The sequence below is a fragment of the Protopterus annectens genome, chromosome 1.part1 (genome assembly GCF_019279795.1).
Source record: "Protopterus annectens isolate FY-2018-M chromosome 1.part1, PAN1.0, whole genome shotgun sequence".
NCBI lineage: Eukaryota > Metazoa > Chordata > Ceratodontiformes > Protopteridae > Protopterus > Protopterus annectens.
The window spans coordinates 598,216,088-598,235,872 of record NC_056726.1 but is presented as its reverse complement, the minus strand read 5'-3'; the positions used below and the strand labels follow the sequence as shown (position 1 = coordinate 598,235,872).

The window sequence follows — 19,785 nt, the reverse complement described above, 5'->3', positions numbered from 1 at the left end:
CTTTTGGAGGGGGGTAGCTTGGCTTCCCCTGATCAGCATGATAAGGTCTTCAGCCATTTTAAGCATTTGAGACTGAGGCAAGGAAGTAGGTGCCTGAGATTGGGTCATCGGTTTCTTGGGTGTGGTTTGTACCCTGGGCCTAAAAAACTCGGTAGTATTCAAAACAACAGTAGTCGCAAAAGAATACGTCCGTTTGTGTCGAGAATCGGTAGTGCGAAGGACTTCCTCAGAAGCTGGTGCCTGCTCAGTGGCTCCAGACCCATCCAAGGTAGAGACGATCGCAGGATTCTTAGTCAAAGAAGAGTTTTGCGGCATACCAGACTCCGAAAGGGTCTCGGTAGCGGCCTGCAAATCCACAGAAGCAGGCATCAGGGGCTGCAAAAGCACCTCAATGAGGACCGGAGAACTGACGACTAGCTTAACGGAAACGTCGTTGGTAGGTTTGGACCTGTGTGGTCTGTCTCTGTCTTTATGTTTACGTTTTTTCAGAAGATCTGCTGTTGGATGCCTTACCGAAGCCATATCAGAGTTAGAGGACTGTAAACGAAAATATCTAGCGACAATAAAGGCCCAATGATGGATAGTTCTGGCATTGAACAAAGCACAGAAGTGACAGTGGGGGATGTCGTGATCTGGGCCTAAACAAGTGATGCAGTAAGAATGAAAGTCTCAGTGTGGTATTTGCTTTCCACAGGCGAGATAATTGTTAATGTTTTCTGACATCGGTTAGTGCAAGAAAAAAGGATCCCCAATGGGGTGCTTAGCTTTAGAAGACTTCAGCTTCAAATCGGTAGACAAAACTCAGGTAGCGGCCGACCGGCACTCGTGCGAACTGCTTCTGCTTCATGCTCCATGGCAAGAAAGACTGATGTAATGGCGTTGGCTCCCTTACTTTATACTACTGACGATCTGACGTCAGTCCTGAAGCAAGAGTAACCGATGCAGAAATACTAAGCCTCTGGTATTCGGGCCGGCTGAAGGCTATCCTGGCAGGTTTAACCGAAATGTGATGACTGTAACAGTGAAACACGAGAAACATCTAAAGGAGGTGGAGGAGATACAGAAATAGGTGGCTGAGAAAAAGAGGGCCTGAGTGCTAAAAAGGCATTCAGGATTCCCTGAGAAAAGGCTTGCCAACCTGGGGAAGGATCTTGTGACGAAGAAAGATGTTTTAATTTCTTCTTCTGTGGAGGATCTGCCCTAGGCTGGGAAGGTTGGGCAGACGTAGGCTGAGGCTCTGGCACTGACATCCGCAATTCCTCTATCATTAACACAGTAGAGGTACTGCAAGGTACGTCTGAAGGAATGAACTGTGGTTCCCCCTTACTGTTTGAAACAGACATCTCTGATGTCTCTGCGGACGTGCATACGGAACCCTCTGAAATAGTAACCATCCAAGGAGGAGGACCATCACCATACAGACCTCCGGGGCCTTCACTGGCCTTGAGAGGGACATCCGGGATCAGAGGCACAGCCAAAGATTCAGGCCTTACCTTTTTCACCATCTTCTTAGGAGGTTCACCCAAAGGACCTGAGCACCTTCCATTGCTTTAACCTCTGGTTTTCTAGGTAGATAATAAGGGCCGATAGACGACTGTGGAACATCTTAGGAACAAATGGCTGGCAAATGGCGCAGGCCTTGTAGTCATGGGCAGACTCCAGGCAGAAAAGACACTGATTGTGACTTTCTTTGTGTGGAATCTGTCTTCCACTGTGGCCTTCCTGGATGACATTAACCTAAGACAAACGAAGTAGCAGAAGCACAAAAAATGTTTCCCAACGGGGCACTTATTTGAAAGAAGAGTAACTTTGGTAATCAGATGAATGGTAGCAACTGGTATTTGGACTGGTGGCAGAGAAGTTCTGAGGATGGTACCTGCAGACATCAACTTTCTGTCCTTTTATTGGCTGTATCCTGTGTGCAACATCGTACATAGACAGCAGTAGCTTAAGTCTTTGGTATACTGGCCAGATGTTTGGGTCTCCTAGGCAGGGAATCTCCCTCATGTAATGAATACTGCAACATGGGAACAGAAGGACATCTACAGTGCCAAACCCTAAAAAAGGATTCTATTTAAGAACTACAAACTGAAGGTTAATGTCATAACAACAATAATAATCATATTGATACTACTAATAGTGATTCAAAAAATTATAGCAATATTTTTTTCTATTGGGGAGGTATGACTAGAAAAGGAGAAAAGGGTAAGGAATACTCTAAGATATAGCACCAACCAAAGAAAACATAAATACTTAACTTATCTGTATCAGAGTTACTGTACACCATACATCCTCTTAACCAAGCAGCAAACAAGATCTGAGGTATCTTGTGGGAGCAGAGGGGATTATGGTTAGGGGAGGAGTCAGAGCCCTGAATCCACAGTTTCTAAAAGGTGTCTAGGTTGAATCCAGTTAGAACCAATGACCCAAATGTTGAATCGAATGTAAGCAAACAACACTGGATACAATGTTTTCCAGGAAATAAAATTTCTAGAAAAGACAGGTTTAACAGGAGGCTGTGTAGGTGCACGCATCATCAAGGTAATATACCAAGGAAGATTTAGATTTTAACAGGAAGTCTCAAACGAAAGGTCCCGTTTAGGATTGCTGTAGGGGCTTTCAGAGACACTAAACTAAGCTATTTGTGCCCATGTGGAAGTTGGTTCTGGCAAATGAGTGACCCTTGACAGTAGAATAACTGGCACCAGAGTGAATGAGACCTTCCAAAAAATTAAAATTAGAGGGCAGGGGAGCGAAGAAAGGACTACTCCCACTCTCCACTACCTATACACAAAACTTTTTCCATTTGCTCTTAAAATGGTTTCTAACTGAATGTTTCTGTGAGGTGGTTAGAATGTCTACCACAACAGAAGACAGAAAAAGGTCATTAGCCAGCATTGGAAATGGATAAACCATGTGGTTAGCTTGAAGGACTTGATATACAGGTAAGGCCTGCCAGACAGGCAAGAAAGCCAGGGGAAAACTCTGTGTGGAAGTCACCAGATATAACACAGGGAGTCTCAAAGGAACAACTACAATGGCAGTGGATTGACCAGCCCTTTCTGACATCGGGTTCAAGGGAGAGGGAATGACTCCCATACCGGTCTAGGCTTTCATAATCTTATCTCAGTTAATATCCCTGATGGTTCTACAGCACCTAATGGACCATACAGATCCAGTTGAAGGAATGTGCAAGGCCTATAATCTCTTAGAAGATCTAGACCTCGGTGAAGAGACTCTCTTTGGGGAGTAATCAGCAGTAACTACTGTTTCAGAGTCACCACAGGAAGTTAAAGGGGGTCAGGGCAAAGCAGATACAAAGGGACTGGAGATGAGGGTGGAGAATGCCTTGGGGATCTAGCAACTCTTGGAGCCAGGGAATCTAATGGAGGAGACTCTGAAGATCTCTTCCTTTTTCTTTAAAACCAATTTATCTTTAGATTTTTCTTAAAATCTGTCTCTGTATTAAGCTTTTGTGACTACTCTCTCAGCACCACTAGGTAGATGAAGACAGTGTGATTATAAAGAATCAACATCATTTTCTTAGGTCTATGTTAAAATCTCGACCGCTTAGCTTGTTGAACGCCGAAACATTGACAGCTAAATGGCAAAAGCTTAAAACTGCAAACGGTCACTTAATGCAAATTTTTTCCTCGGGGAAAAAATTCAATTGGCCATTGCATATTAAAATAAGCTTTCAAACCCTAACAAAGTGGGCGGGCTTCACCTCTCACACCCTTCGATATGGGGGGTTGTGATTCCCACACCCCCTAAGTCTTCTTCTTCTTTCAGCTTTTCCCAGTTAGGGGTCGCCACAGCAGATCACCTGCCCGCTCATGATCGGCAGTGGAGTTTTACAGTGTCAAATTGCCAGCCCAGCGCCCAACCTTCCACAGAAGGCACACACACATGTACACACTCACACCTAGGGCCAATTTAGTGTGTCCAATCCACCTACAGCATGTCTTTGGGAGGAAACCGGAGCACCCAGAGGAAACCCACGCGACCACAAGGAAGACATGCAGATTCCGCACAGAAGGCACCCCAGCCAAGGTTCAAACCGGAGAACCTCTTGCTGTGAGGCGGCAATGCTAACCGCTGTACCACCGTGGCCACCCCTCCACACCCCACACCCCCTAAGTAAATATACCAAATCCGAGATCGCTCTACATTGGGGAAAGGGCAAATTCCCGATAACAGGCAAGCAAATTATTTCCAGAGGAAAAAATTTGCCTAAGTGGCCATTCGCGATTTTAAGCTTTCACTGTTTAGCTGTTGATCTTTAGGCGTTCGACAAGCTAAGCGGTCAACCATATAATATAGACCCATTTTCTTGTCAACTCCCTTTGGCCAAAGAGCGAATACTGCACTCAGCGTTTAAGTGGTTAGGGCTCTGGCAATTCACTTACAGTTTGTATGTCCTGTGTTAAGATTTTGTGCCTGCATTTGTGGCATTTCTTATATCCTAAAGTCTTCTCCATAACTTCCTGACCACACAGTAGGAAAACTAGGGAGTACAGACTAAAAAAAGTCCTGATAATAAGTGTGTGTGTGTGTGTGTGTGTGCATATATATATATATATAATACACACACACACACACACATATATATCAAAAGCACCAGATGAGCTGATCTGTAGTAATTCTGCCTGACAAGTAGAGCGGCAAACCAAATCTGACGCGACTCAGACCAGGGGATTCTCCCCACCCACACACACACACACAGATACACACACACACACACACACACACACACACACACACACACACACACACACACACACACACACACACAGACAGACTTTTACAGTACTACAAACATTTTATAAATCTAGCACTGATGACAACGGTCATGATCCCATAATGCTGGCCAACATACCTCTCAACCTCTGAGAGCAGGAAATCTGGACAAAGCCATAAATAATTTGGGGACAAAGGCCCAGAAATAGAGACAGTTTATAAATATCGTTCTTACAAACTTAGTTGATAGAACAACAGGTTTTGAATTAGCAAAACATTTCTGAAGGGTATGTAGTCTGAAACTCAAATGTGTGTGATTTTTCTGACTTCAACCCTCAATGATTTGCCAGTGGTTTGCCAGAAAACCACAATTTTATGAGGAAATAGACCAAAAATATGAGGCAAAAATTTGGACATTCTGCAAAAATCTGTATAGTTGAGAGGTATGTTTTGACAGCATTTTCAAAATGTCATAAATGTAGCTAGCGCCCATAGTGACATGAAATCCTGTGACCTCTAGACCATCACCAAACCTTTCATAAACCTAGCATGTATAGTAATGGCTGGCAATATATACTAAGTTATGTGGATGACTGCTCTGCACCTCTGGCATCTTTGACATGTTTTGGTATGAAAGATTATATAATATGACCTCAGGTGGCACAGAAATGAGCATCTACAGTACATACTTACCCTGACTGTAGCACTCATTGATATTTTGTTCGGATTAAAATTAATTAATTTTCATTTTAGTTTAGAAGTAGTTGATAACTTCTTGAAAAAAGAGGAGGGTTAATAAGAAGAAAATAAGGTAAAAAAAATGCTTCATTCCAATAACTCAAGAATACTGGTCTGATCACAAAACATGCAAGCAGAAATTAAGGAATCCAACCCAAGACAACAGGTTGAAGGCCAAAAGCAGAACACCTGCTCAACCCTGTGACATGTAGTAGTGGTCAGCTGCAACAATCAGGTTGACAGAACGGGGACAATGAGCCTTCTCTGCAAGGTTACTCATTTGTCTGTCAGTCTGTGACAAAATCATTAGCTGTATCTTCCTTGTGCATACTTTTTTTTCTGCTGCATGAGAAGGACACAGTCTCCTTCAACAAAACTAAAATTGGTATAATATTCAAATACTGCATATGAGTTAAAAACCAGGGGGAATCGGCTTTGTGAACAAATTGCCAAGATGTTTTGAAGGTTATCTGAGGATACATCTGGATACTAAAAAAACATTAGATGGATGCAAGAAAGATAATGAGATTTAAGTTTGAAGGGCAAATATATTGAACAATTTTTATTACTGATTGCTTTCAGTGAGATAGGATATTTCTTAGCAGCAGAACATTTTCCTTAGAGAATTGGACACCTGAGGCCCCTGAATGAATTAACACACACACACATGCTTGCATGCAGTAAATAAAAACATACTCAAGAGATGAAACAATACAATATTCTACATGCAATTTTAGTAATAAATGTGGGGGATAAAGCTATAATTTTAAGAAAAATGTTACTGCCAATGTAAGGAACCTTAAGGACAACTTTTGAGTTTCTGGAAATCTCCATAATAAAACTTTGCTATGTATTTGTCTTCAAATTTAACTCCTTACTCCTATCAGGGTTTTTTATGGAGTTAAGATATTACACTACACTGCCACTCTTCAGTAATAAAGGTTACAGGCCCATTCTAAAAAACTGACTTGACAAGAAGTTCTGTCTTCAAAATTATCCAGTTCATTAACAGCCTATTTTGGACACAAACCTGTTTCAGACAATGGTATGCCTCAGTAGCAGGACTGCGCTGACTTACTATGTTCAAACAAAACTATAACAGTAAACAAGAAATAACACAAAATCTAGTAATTAAAACAGCAGCTTTGCGAAGAAAAAAAGTTTTAACATACCTTCATATCTAATCATAGCTTGATTTTTTAAACATAGTTTGGACACCTTCATACTTTTTTTCATCTTTATTAATGCTTCTCTCTTCCCAAACCAGCTGGATTTGCTGACCCCAATAACGACAAAGTATCTCTTCCTCAATATCTGCCATCCTTTGGAGGCTATACAACTCACACAGGTTCAGCTCTCATCCTCTATACATTCTTCAACAATGCCTCAGTGGACGAGACACTTCTTTAGAGGTAAACAATGCCCAGAAGTGCTTGCCAGATATCAGAATGGACTATGTTTGGAGACATACTGTAAAGATAAAGATCATGCTTGCCAAGCCCTACATCTTCTACTTCTTTTCCTCTGATTACAGGACGTAGAACATGTAAAAATTTGGGACATGCATTCATAACCGTCCGATTCTAATGCAATAATTTGTGTGGATTGTCTTTGACTTATGTAAGAGATCTGTGTACTCTGAAGAATTTAATGCTCTGCTCCCTACCTCTTACTAAAACAACAGCAGTTCTAGAAGGCTACAAACCACTTCTCCTCTTCAGTGGTAATAGTGCAATTTCAAACTTAAGGCACTAAAGATTCAGGTACATGTCTAACCTCTACATCTTCATGATTTATTGTTAGAAATATAGTCACATGTTTGGATGCCAGAGATAAAAACACTAAAATACATTGTAGTCATTAAATATTTCAAAGGATCCTGTGAAGCTCTTAAGGAGATTGTACTGTCCAGTTAAGATAGGACTAGGGTTCCTAAGTCTAAGTGCTGCATATCAGAAATTATTAAAATGCAAAGTAATGCAGGAAGAGCTGTAGAGCACTGACATACCTGGAGTGAGAAGACATTTCACTAAGGTCACCCATACTTCCTTCTGAAGTATGACTAGCAGAAATCCCAGAACTGAATTTATGAACTGAATACAGTTTGGTTTGCTCTTCATCACTCTTGCAGCTGTCTGTGTCTGCCCATGTAACCATCTCATCAGTCCGATTATGCTCAATTAATGTGCTGCTGGACAAATGCACTTGGCCTATTACGGGTGCTGGAACACAGGAAGCGGTGTCAATGCCACTGTCAGTAGAGGCCCCTTTGATGTATGTTAATCCAAGCACTTCAGAATCCATGAAGTCGCCTAAGCCAAAACGCTTGTCATCACTGTTGCTGGATGCACTGCTTGAAAGTGTATTACTGCTGGAATGACTTGAGCAATTTTTATCTGCAATCTAAAGATAATTAATATAATTAGTAAAGTAAAACAGACAGAGTGCAGCTAATGAGACACATTTGCTTTCTTTCACACTTCTAACAGCCAAAGCTCATGCCACTGATGGAACTATACTATAATATTAAAGACAAGTCAATAAAAATGTGTAGCCTACAGCAAAACTGCAACTTCTTTAACCTAGTGTTATTTGAAACAGGTTGTTTCTAGTCATAATTCTGCAGTGACAAACAATCAGAAACTTCTACAGTATGATGGCATATTAACAGTACTATCATGAACAGATCTGCCACAGTAACTTTTGAAGTACTCATAGAAAAAATAAACTACTGTTGTTTCTGGTACGGAAATACAAAAACTGTTAACTCAATGTGCATTAAAACTGACCTCTACCAAGAACTATAGCTAAAAAGCATGTTTTCACAACTGGCTACACAATGAAAATAAAAAAGACTAAAATATGTAAAAATACTTATCAGAGTAATTAAGTACTGTCTCGGAATTAGTGCAAAGGGTTAAGGCTGTGAACTGTAGTACCTGTGGTAGAGAGTTTGATTCCCTTAGCTTTTATTTGTCTACTGTATAATCCTGAGCAAGTCACTTACTTAACCAGACATTGCTCACAGGCATCCCCTGAAAAGTGTATGCGTGTGTGTATACGCACGTGCGTCTAGTGGACCTAACTGGTTAACAAATGGGCATTAATTGGCAATAATTCATGACTCTGTGTATATCAGGATATACCCACAATTGATGTGGTATTGAAGTGGTTTAATCTCATAGGTGAAGCCTGAGTAATAAAATAAATCCAACGGTGGGTAAATCCTGATAGACCCACAAACAGGAGTAGATTATTGCTATTATACAATTAAATTATTTAAGAAAGGCACTGCTTACCGTTCTTAAATAACTTGACTGTATAACAGGGTTGTAGTGTTCTTCCACCATCCACAGTCAAAACTGTACTGTGCATGTGTATAGCACCTACACTGGCATGCTTGCACAGTACATTAGTGTAGAGCTAAAGCAGAATGGAGGATGGGGTTTTTTTTTTTTTGCTGTTTGTCCATCTGTGTTTTTTTTTTTGTTTTGTTATGGAAGCAAGAAATTTTGCTAAATAGCATTACTGAGTGAGGGAAATCCTGAGTGACATAAAATGTTAAGAAATAAGAGTGAAATGAAGGACATTCATAACATCTCAGAGATGTTGAGAGGTACGCCTACAGTGTTGACATGCTCAATTTACAACAGACAATATGACAGGGCTGTCCAATCTGCATGCATGTTTTTGACTGAATACAAGCAAGCATTTATTGCATAATTCATAGGTAGATACTACGCTATTGGCCATGGGGCCTATACAAACCCAGCCAAAAAGGTACCCTGGCTTTTACCACCCAAGAAAATTATTTTCCTGTGCCACTCTCGAGCAGAGCCACAGAGGTGATCCCTGGGGTGAATTTCCTATTTCTCATCCAGAGTGCTAATGAGGAGCTTTGTTTGATATAGCTAGGTAGTTTATCCCAGAGTATGGGAAGTCTCTGGGACAGGAATCTATCCCTCTGGCATGTTCTGTTTATTGTGGTGACAAGGTTTAGTTCCCTAGAGCATGTAGCTCAGAGGGATTGGGATTTCTTTAAGTGGAGCATGTCCAACAGCTCTGGGTTTGACATAGCTTTGTATGTTAGGCAGAGATCACCTCTGAGTAGGCGATATGCGACAGAGTAAAGCTGGAGTTTTTTTATATGGTCTGCGTACGGAATCTGTTTGAGGCCGGTAATCCTCTTTGTATGGTATTTCTGCGGCCTTTCCAGTTGTTGTAGATGTCTTGTGAGGTACATACCAAAAGGGGCGTTGTACTCTATAATGGGTCTAATGAGTGATGAGTAGATTATTAATATAAAGCTTTATGTCATTGTGACTATGTACAAACATCTCAACTATTGCAATGTTTTATCATGAAGCACTTTAAAAAAAATAGAAGAAATTCAAATTCAAATAAGCAAATGTTAAGCAGAGCAGCCAAACATACTAAATAAAATATATTTTAATACACATATAAAATATTAATTTAAATAGAAAACAGTAAAATAATAGTAAAATGAAGCAAAATACAAATATTCAAAGATATACATGAAAATATTAATACCACTATTCCAAGCAAAACATTCACTTTTTGAATAAAAATGTGTTTAATGTATAGAGCACTCTTTACAGTTCACAAAATGTGGCTATCTGGTGAGATGAAAAAGCCAAAAATGTATACTTTTACAGCTTTGTATTCAACCAAAGTATCAAAAGAGGCTAGACTATTTGCATACTGGTCAGATTTCTGTTTTGACATTGGGAACTCAGGTTTGGAATAGATTTAGAGTAAGGGCTGAAAGAAAAATCATTCCCTGACACGAGGGAAGACTAGGAACTCGAAGCATGACCCAGTTCCAATTACAGGATGCAAGACAATGCCATACTTTTGATAGTGTTCATGTGTTGGGGAAGCTCTTAGGGATCATTATTACTGTACATCTTCCACTGCTTAGTGAGAAGATGCCTTTATGTTGGCCTAGATGATATCTACTGAGAAACTGGTGCCATGTATCCCTAGAATATATCTAAAGCCCCTTCCAAAACTCCAAAAAGCAAAAACGTAGATGGGAGAGAGGGAGAACATAAGTTAGTGTGCTCTGAAAAGATGGAAAGCGATGGTGACATTCAAATGAAGGATGTAAACTTTTTTTTTTTTTCCTCCTCACCTGATTTCTGTCTGCAAGATTTATAGCCTTCATTTAACCTCCTCGTATTAAGTGTATTAGGTTCCACTGCAACAAATACTCTTTCATCGACTAGGCCTGGGAAGAAAACCTCCACAGTATAATCATTCCCCAGTTACTCTATCTAAGCAGTATGTCTTTTGAATATGTGTTTCAAAGGATCTGGGGAGAAATCACATGGTTATGGGGAGAAAATTCAAAAACCACCCAGACAGAATCCAGTGGCTAAGATCAAACCCAGGGCCTGAAGCTAAGAGACATACACACCAACTAATGCAGCACTACCTACTGGAGATGAGAAAAAGTACAATTAATCACCATGCCAACATGTCACACTCCCTTCTGTTTCTCTCCCTGTCATTTCCCTTCTTATTAGTTAGCCTTAATCAGATGGGTTATATCCTGACAAGGATACAACAGCGGGACAGCTTCCAAATCTTCAGGGCACCTTCCATGTGCCCAAACTGTCAAGCAGCTCAAGCTAACCTGACTGAAAGACAAATTCGTGAGTAAAGCCCTTCAAAGCTTTCCTGCCAGCAGAGAGTGTGATGCTGTGCTCTGAAAGGACAATGCTAGTAACAAAAACACATAAATGTCTACAGCCTGGCATAAAACACACGCACACACGCACACGCACACGCACACACACACGCACACGCACACACGCACACGCACACGCACACACGCACACACACAGACACACACAGACACACACAGACACACACAGACACACACAGACACACACACACACACAGACACACACAGACACACACACAGACACACACACAGACACACACAGACACACACAGACACAGACACACACACACACACACACACACACTAAAAAAAACAAGAGGTAAAGAGGGAGTGAGTGGCTGCTGGAGCAGAAATAATTTGAACATCTACTGTTATGGTAACTGGAACTTACACAACTGTACTATGTTCATCATATTAATCACTGCGCAGTAGCCCTAGCTATATGGGTATATTATCATAGCTAAATATATCTGGAAGGTGGAAGGAGAAGAATCCAGAAACCTCTGGAATGGAGCCCTAGCAAACTTTGATCTGGACCTAGAGAAGAAATCAAGCTTACCATTGCTTTGTAAAAGTACATACAGAGTACCACGTAGCAGCTTCTAGAACATTTCTAGAATCCAACTCTTTCCAAAACGCCATAGAAGAAATCAAGTCCCTGGTAGACCTTGCCTGGGGTAAATTTGTTATGGAGAGTATAACAAAAAGGTAATGCGAACAAGAAATAAAACATAGTAAGATCTGAGAAATTTAGTTCTGTCAAGATAGTACCAGAGCTATCTGCGGACATCCAAGGTATGGAGTATTTTTTTCCCTCATTTTTAGATTCAGTAAAGAAAATGGGCAGATGGATAGTTTGACAAAGTAAACTTGGATACCACTTTAGGCATAAAAGAAGGATTAGTTCTCAAAGAAACCCTGTCTTTATCGAAAATGAGGTAAGAGCCTGCAACTCAGACACCCTTCTTGCAGAGGTCAGGGCAAAACTGTTTTCCATGTTAAGAACCTCAAGTCAGCCAGATTACCTGGTGAAAATGGAGCAAGTCTTACCTTCTCTGCAATAAAATTAAGATCCCAAAGAGTGGCCACCAGACACCAATTTATTTGGCGTCCTCTTACGCAACACCCCCTTCAGGAACACTTTGACATGAGAATGCTTTGAAAGAGGACGATCTATGGGCAGACATGCTGAATTAGCAGGCGAATGAACCTTGACAGAGGAATAAGAAAGGCCACAGGACAGCAGCTCACATAAATATTGCAAACCAGTGAACAACTAACCCTGAATGGGGGTACTGGTTATGTTGCTGGCACCAACTAGAAAACCTTTTCCATTTGTTGATATATGATTTTGTAGTAGCAGACTTTCTTGTCTCCATAGTACCTGCTGCAAGCCCTCGGTAAACAGATGCCTAAAAAGAATTAAGACATCATCTAGGCAGTCAGTTAAAAATGACTGAAGTTGGAATGTATAAAAAAAAAAAGTTATGCACTCACCATAATGTTCCATCTGTGCAGTCCATTTTCATTCTTCATCAACTGATGGGTTCTGATCAAAGACTTGGATCCAACTGGTCTGCTTCTACTATATCCTTGGATCCAAAACTGTTAAGCTCACCCTACCAACCTAACATACATCAGATAGAGTTTGCTGTCCCTAGACATAAAGGGACCACATCTTTAAGAAGTTAATAAAGACAGAATAAGAAAAGGAAGCTGGAGGTCAAACAAGGAACAATGGTTCCCGAGAGAACTCTTAGGTCTTTCCAGAAGCAAAGGGAGTGGGGCAGGTGGGCAGGAAGCTGAGGAAGAATGAAAATGGACAGCACAGATGGAATGTTATGGCGAGTACATAACTTTTTTTACCTGATGATATTCTTTTCATTCCTCAAGTGATGAGCAGAGTCCCCAGCTACTCAAACCCTGTGTGGCCCTTATGGAAGGATATTTCAGAGTATTGTGGAGCCAAACGCAGCTCTGTTCCTGGAAATAAAATCCAATTTCTAACGAACAATAAAAGATGTGTATTAGTCCAAGTCACAGCTGCACAAATGTCATCTATGGAAGTCCTTGACCAAAAGGCTGAAGAGACCACCACAGACTTTACGGAATGAGCTCTAGTAGGCTTACACAAGGATAATCCTCTTATTATACACAAAGGAGATACAAACAGCCATTTGGCCAGAGTAACTTTGGAGACTTGCTTGTCCAATTTGTTAAGAGAGAAGGAAAGAAAAGTACAGTTTTGTACCTACCATAAATGTAGATGTTCAAGTGTATATACTGCTGCAGTCATCACACTTGGGTTATCCTGCCATCAGGCGGTCCCGCAGTCGGCCAAATCCCAAAGTCTTGGCCCGGCGTCGGTTGTCGTCGCTTCTTCCCTGACGTCAGTGCGACAGGGGGATTAAAAGAGGCAGCCAACGCCATTTTCTTCAGTTTTTCTTGCCCCAGATGTCAGGTGCCCCCAACTAGGAAGGCAATACAAATAACTATGCAAAATACCTTAGTAGATAAACAATAGTACTAGCTGTTAGCAAATACACCATATAGGCATGCATCCATTAGATTGATGTACATGGAGTTATAACTAACACCCTGGTATGTAGAGGGGATGGTGGGAGGGTAACCTGGACTGCAGCAGTATATACACTCTAACATCTACATTTATGGTAGGTACAAAACTGTACTATGTTCATCGTGTAATACTGCTGCAGTCATCACACTTGGGTTGAATCCCAAAGCTATGGATGGGTGGCTGGTACTAAACTGGGTTAGGTGAAGCTAGGATGCCCTGCAGAACTGCCATGGCAAAACCAGCCCTGGTTTTTGAGTATAATGGAAGGTGGTAGTGCTTGGTAAAGGTGTGCACTGAACTCAGAGTAGCTGCCTCCAGAATGTCCTTGGTTGGAACCCCCCTGAGAAAGGCTGCTGAGGTTGCTGTAGCCCTGGTAGAATGGGACCTAATATTAACAGGCACTGCTTTCCCATGGTGCGAGTAGCAAAAATGGATACAATGTGCTATCCATTTGGAGATGGTCTGTTTTGAAATAGCCTTTCCTTGTGAACCTGCAGCATAGGATACAAAGAGTTGGTCAGTTTTTCTGAAGGTCTTTGCCTTATCCAAATAGTAACGTAGCTGTCTGTGAATGTCCAAAGAGTGAAGGAGTCTTTCTCCTTTATTCTGGGGGTTTGGATAAAAGGTGGGTAAATGAATGGTCTGATTCAAAGCCACACTGGATACTACCATTGGCATAAAGGTAGGGTTAGTTCGTAAAGAGACTCTGTCCTGATGGAAAATGATGAAAGGTTCCACTGCCATAAGTGCCTGTAGTTCTGAGACCCTGCGTGCTGAGGTGATAGCCAGCAACAGAGCCGTTTTCCATGACAAGTATTGTAGTTCTGCTGAGAAGGCTGGTTCGAAAGGAGGCAGTGTTAATTTTTCTAAAACGAAGTTGAGGTCCCAAGCTGGCATTGGCAGTTTTCGAGGGGGGGGGGTCTTATGTTCTTAGCCCCTCTGAGAAACTGCCTTAGTAAAGGGTGTGAGAATATGGTAGGATCCGTATTATATTGAGCTGAAATGTCTGAAGCATGGATCTTAATGGATGAGAAAGAAAGGCCTTTGTGTAGCATCTCAGTTAAGTATTGCAGTATTTGAGGAATGTTTGGTATCCAAGGATTTTGGCCTTTAGCCTGGTTCCATGCACAAAATCTTTTCCATTTGTCTGAGTAAGTTTTTCTGGTGCTGGGCCTCCTGGCCTCCAAAATGACATTCAGGACGTCTTTTGAGAGAAGTGTTGATTGATAATTCAAGGTATTCTCCATGCAGCTAAATTTAAAGTCCTGAGCTGACTGTGAAGGATCTGAGAGTTTTGCTGAGTCAACAGAAGTGGGAATGGAGGTAAGATCCATGGAGGGCTGCGAGTCAAGGTCCTTAGTAATGGGTGCCAGTGCTGACATGGCCAGTCCGGAGCAATGAGGATCATTTGAGGTCTCTCTGATCTGACTTTCAGTAATACCTTGGTCAAGAGTGGTAGTGGTGGGAAGGCATAGACTGTCAATGCTGTCCAACTGAATGATAGGGCATCCACTTTCCAGGCTAAGGAATGATAAGTCCTTGTGCAAAATTTCTGTAGTTGGCAATTGTTGGGGGAGGCAAATAGATCTATGTCTGGGCGTCCCCACCTTTGAGTTATCATTGAAAATACTTGTGGGTGTAGTCTCCACTCGTGAGGATCTGCCAAATTTCTGCTTAACTCGTCTGCCAATATGTTTTCTTTCCTGGCAGGAATTGTGCTTGCAGTTGTACTTTGAAAGTCAATGCTGTGTTCCACAAGGTCATTGCCTGTCTGCATAAAGGGTAGGAGTGTGTTCCTACCTGTTTGTTTATGTACCACATAACTGTGGTGTTGTCTGTCCTTATTAGTTGTTGTCCTGGATGCAAGAGGTCCTTGAAGGCTGTCAGTGCATTTTGCACAGCTAGCATCGCCTTTTGGTTGATGTGTAGATGCATTTGTTTTGCAGACCATTTGCCCTGTATGCACTGTCCTGCCATGTGTGCTCCCCAGGCATAGTCTGAAGAATCTGTTGTCATAGTTTGGTTTGCTGGAGGTAAGACAAAAGGAAGAGCCTTGTTTATTTGACATGCTTGAGCCCACCATAGGAACTCTTTTTGAAGGCAGGGAATGAGAGGTATACTTGTTTCGAGGCTGTGCCTGTGTTGAGTCCATAGACTTTTCGGGTACCATTGTAATTTCCTCATATGCAGCTTTGCATGTGGAATTAGTTGAATGCAGGATGCCATGAACCCCAATGCCTGCAGGATTTTCCTTGCAGTGAGCTGGGTAAAAGTTGCCATCTTTTTGAAGTATTGAGTCAGTTGTTTTTGTTTGTCTGGCGTGAGATAAGCCATCTGGGCCGTTGTATTTAACCTGGCACCCAGGAATATTATGTCTTGTGAGGGTATTATTAGCTTTGACTTCTTTTTGTTTACTGTGTACCCTAGGCAACTTAGCAGCTTTGTTACAAATGCCAGATGCTGTAACAGAATGGCCTTGCTGTCCGCATGGATCAGACAGTCGTCCAGATATGGATAAATTTGTATTCCTCGTTGTCTGCAGTATGCAATTACTGATGCCAGGCATTTCGTAAATAGTCTGGGCACAGTAGCTAAGCCAAAGGGCAATGCAGAGAATTGATAATGCGTTGTACCTGCCAAAAATCTGAGGTATCTTCTGCAATCTTGTCTGATAGGGACATGCAGGTATGCCTCTATGAGGTCCAACGTTACCAGCCAAGACTCCTTGCCCAGCATGGGAAGAAGCTGCTGTAGTGTGAACATTTTGAATTTGGGTACCTCCAGGTAAGTGTTTAGAATTGAGAGGTCTAAAATGGGTCTCCAGGCTTTGTCCTTTCTTGGTACTAGAAATAGTCTTGAGTAAAAACCTTGACCTTGCTCCTTTGTAGATACCTTTTGAATTGCTTTCATATCCATGAGAGCTGAAATTTGCATTTGTGCCTCTGCCCATTGGTTTGGAGGCAGATTTGGCATGCCTCTCATCCGTGGTCAAGTGTGAAAATGAAATCTGTAGCCTCGGGTAATAATATCCAGAACCCATTTGTCCTTTGTTATGATGTGCCAATTTTGTGGAAACAGAGCCGGTTTTCCTCCCAAAGGTGCTGCAGGGCAATTTTGCTTGGCAGGCGAAGAGGGAAGTCATTATGTTTGTTTCCTGAAGGGTTGAGATCTTTCATCTCCACCTCTTTGAGTTGTTGTGTGCCATTGTCTAGGCCTGAAAGGACCTTGTGGCTGGCCTCTGCCCCTTGGGCGTCTGTACCTACCCCTTTGGGATCTGTCTGATGCAGGAAAGGACCAGTTTTTTGATGGCCAGTTTCTGCTGAAATGAGGAGGTTGTACCTTTAAAAAATCTTTAACTGTCTGCATAGATTTTGCCTTTTCTTCCATTTTCTTTAAAACTTCCTCTGCTTTGACACCAAATAACACATCTTTCTGCAATGGAGCATCCAATAACTTTGCTTTGACATGTTCTGGTAAGGCTTGCTCTTTTAGCCAAGCATGTCTACGTATTACAGATCGTGTGACAGCTGCTCTACATGAGGCTTCCAATGAATCAAAAGCACACTGTAAGGTATGCTTTCCCACCTGTTCTGCTGCATGCAGCAAATCCTGCATCTCTTTGAAATCAGGGTGATCTGTCTGAGGGATCATTTTCTGCTTTAACTGTGCAATCAAGTACTGCTGGTATTTTAGCATGTGGAATTGGCAGTTTAAGGCCCTCATGGCCAAAGTGGCAGACGTATACACTTTCTACCCCATCTTTCTAATGCTCTGGAATCTCTTTCAGAAGGTAGTGGATTCTTAGCAGTAGAGGCCTTAACCCCTTTGGGACCCTGGGAAATTGTTTCGGGGTCTGCAACAGGGCTTTTATATAGAAACTTATGAGAATCAGGAACTCGGTAGTATCTGTCTGGTTTAGCTGGTGCAGGAGGTAAGGAATCTGGGTTTAGACTAGATTTGGTGTAAACATCATCCAAAATGTCTAAAACTGGAGGAATTGCAAGGGGTCTATGCTGTGGGAGAAGAAGAAACTCATGGAGTCTTTTCTTAGAGTCAGAGTAATCTTGGCCTTCCCAGTGGAAGTGTTCCCTCATGGTGTGTAAAGTTTCCCCAAAAGAGTAGTCTTCAGGGGTGGGGAGACAGAGAGAATGGACTCTTCAGCATCTGAGTCTTCATAAGGAGGGAAGGAAAAATCCTGGTCCTCAAAGTTAGCTGAGGAAATGGATGCTTGGTCAGAGGAAGGATAATCTTCCTCCAGTCTAGGCCTTTTGTCAGGAGGGGGTTGTGAACCCCTGATAAGGGTAATTAAATCCTCAGCCATCTTAAGCATCTGTTTTTTAGGCATAGGGGCCTGTGGGGGGACTGTGGACCCAGTTTCCTAACTTTTAAGTGGGCTTTAAGTTTAGCATAAGACTTAATAGAGATAGTTGTCGGTTTGAAGACACCTTCAGAAACCGAAGGCCTGTCCAAAATCTCTGGATCACCGTCAGGGTTGGCATCCGAGGGGTGAGATGGAACTGGTTCCTGAGGCCCAGCTGATTCGGTCTGGGAGGCCGTCAGAATTTCTAAATCTGCGGTAGTCAGGGGCTGCGTAGGCACCTCGCTGAAAACCGGAGAACCGACGGCAAGCCTTGCTGAGGCCTCGGTATCTGGTCATGGCCTTGGTTGCCTGTCCTTATCCTTGCGTTTTTTAATCATTGCTGATGTCGGTTGCTCCAATGACATGCTATAATTAAATTTTCTGCCAAAATAATGTCGGGCGAAATCTGCCCGACGCTTGATTGTACGTTTGTTGAACCTAGCACAAAACCGGCAACCAGAGACGCCGTGGTCTGGGCCTAGGCAAGGAATACAATAAGAATGAAAATCCTTATGAGGTATTTGCTTCCCACAAGAAATGCAATTATTAACTTTGTCTGACATCGGTCTGAGGCAAGAAAAGTTTCCCCAATGGGATACTTAGCTTTAGAGAAGACTTCAGGCTGAAATTTGACTCGAAAATCTCAGGAGCTAGCCGACCGGTACTTGCGAACTGCTTCTGCTTCGGGCACCACGCGGCAAGAAAGACTGAAGAAAATAGCGTCAGCTGCCTCTTTTATCCCCCTGTTGCACTGACATCAGGGAAGAGGCGACGACAACCGACGCCGGACCAAGACTTTGGGATTCGGCCGACTGCGGGACCGCATGACGGCAGGATAACCCAAGTGTGATGACTGCAGCAGTATTACAGGATGAACATCAACTGGTCAATTTTCAAGAAATCCTTGGTTCTATGGATGTAAAAGCAAAATTATCTATGTACATACAAAAGACACAGCATGTACTCTCACTTATTTAAGATGTTTGGAATTAAACTGAGATATTAATGACATGGTTAATGTTGGACTCCAAAGCTACCTTAGGTAAAAAAGGGTTGAACCACAAAGATACTCTGTCTTTGGGGTAAACCAGGTACAGAAATTTGGAAGATAAGAGCCTGGAGTTCAGATACTCGTCTAGCTGATGTGATAGTGACCAGCCTGGAGTTCACATACTCGTCTAGCTGATGTGATAGTGACCAGAAAGATGGTTTTCCAAGACAGAAATTTTATATCACACCTAGATGATTGCTCAAAGGGAGTTTGGGTCAGGGTCTGAAGCACAACAGTTAAATCTTAAGGAGGAGTGGGATCTTTTATGGAGGTGTAAGTAAAATAGTCCCTTTGTGAAAAGCTTTACATAATTTAGAAGAAGCTAAGACGGCGTTATTTTTACCTATGTAGAAATTTAAAATGGCAGCCAACCTTAACAGTAGAAAACTTGGCGCCCTCTGAGAAATTGAAGCTACAAATTCAAGTACAGCCAGTACAGGGGCAGAAAGGGGGTCCAGATCCCTGTTAAGGGCCCAGAATGCTATTTTCTTCCATTTATTTTTGTAAATCCTTCTAGTAGAAGTTTTCTGAGGCAGTAACAGAATATGAAGGAGCGGGGAGGAGAGCCTCGGTTGTCCAGCAATCAACGGAACTGGAGAAAACATGTG

The 19,785-nt window shown here is 42.1% G+C and overlaps 1 protein-coding gene across 1 annotated transcript in view; it reads right to left on the bottom strand.

Annotated features, from left to right (window-relative positions):
- Positions 1-19,785, bottom strand: part of SIPA1L2 (signal induced proliferation associated 1 like 2) — a 2,064,602-nt gene that overhangs the window by 459,922 nt on the left and 1,584,895 nt on the right. The window contains exon 15 of the mRNA XM_044087172.1: positions 7,487-7,881. Within this exon, the coding sequence (XP_043943107.1) occupies positions 7,487-7,881 (395 nt within the window). The remainder of the gene's footprint in view (positions 1-7,486; positions 7,882-19,785) is intronic.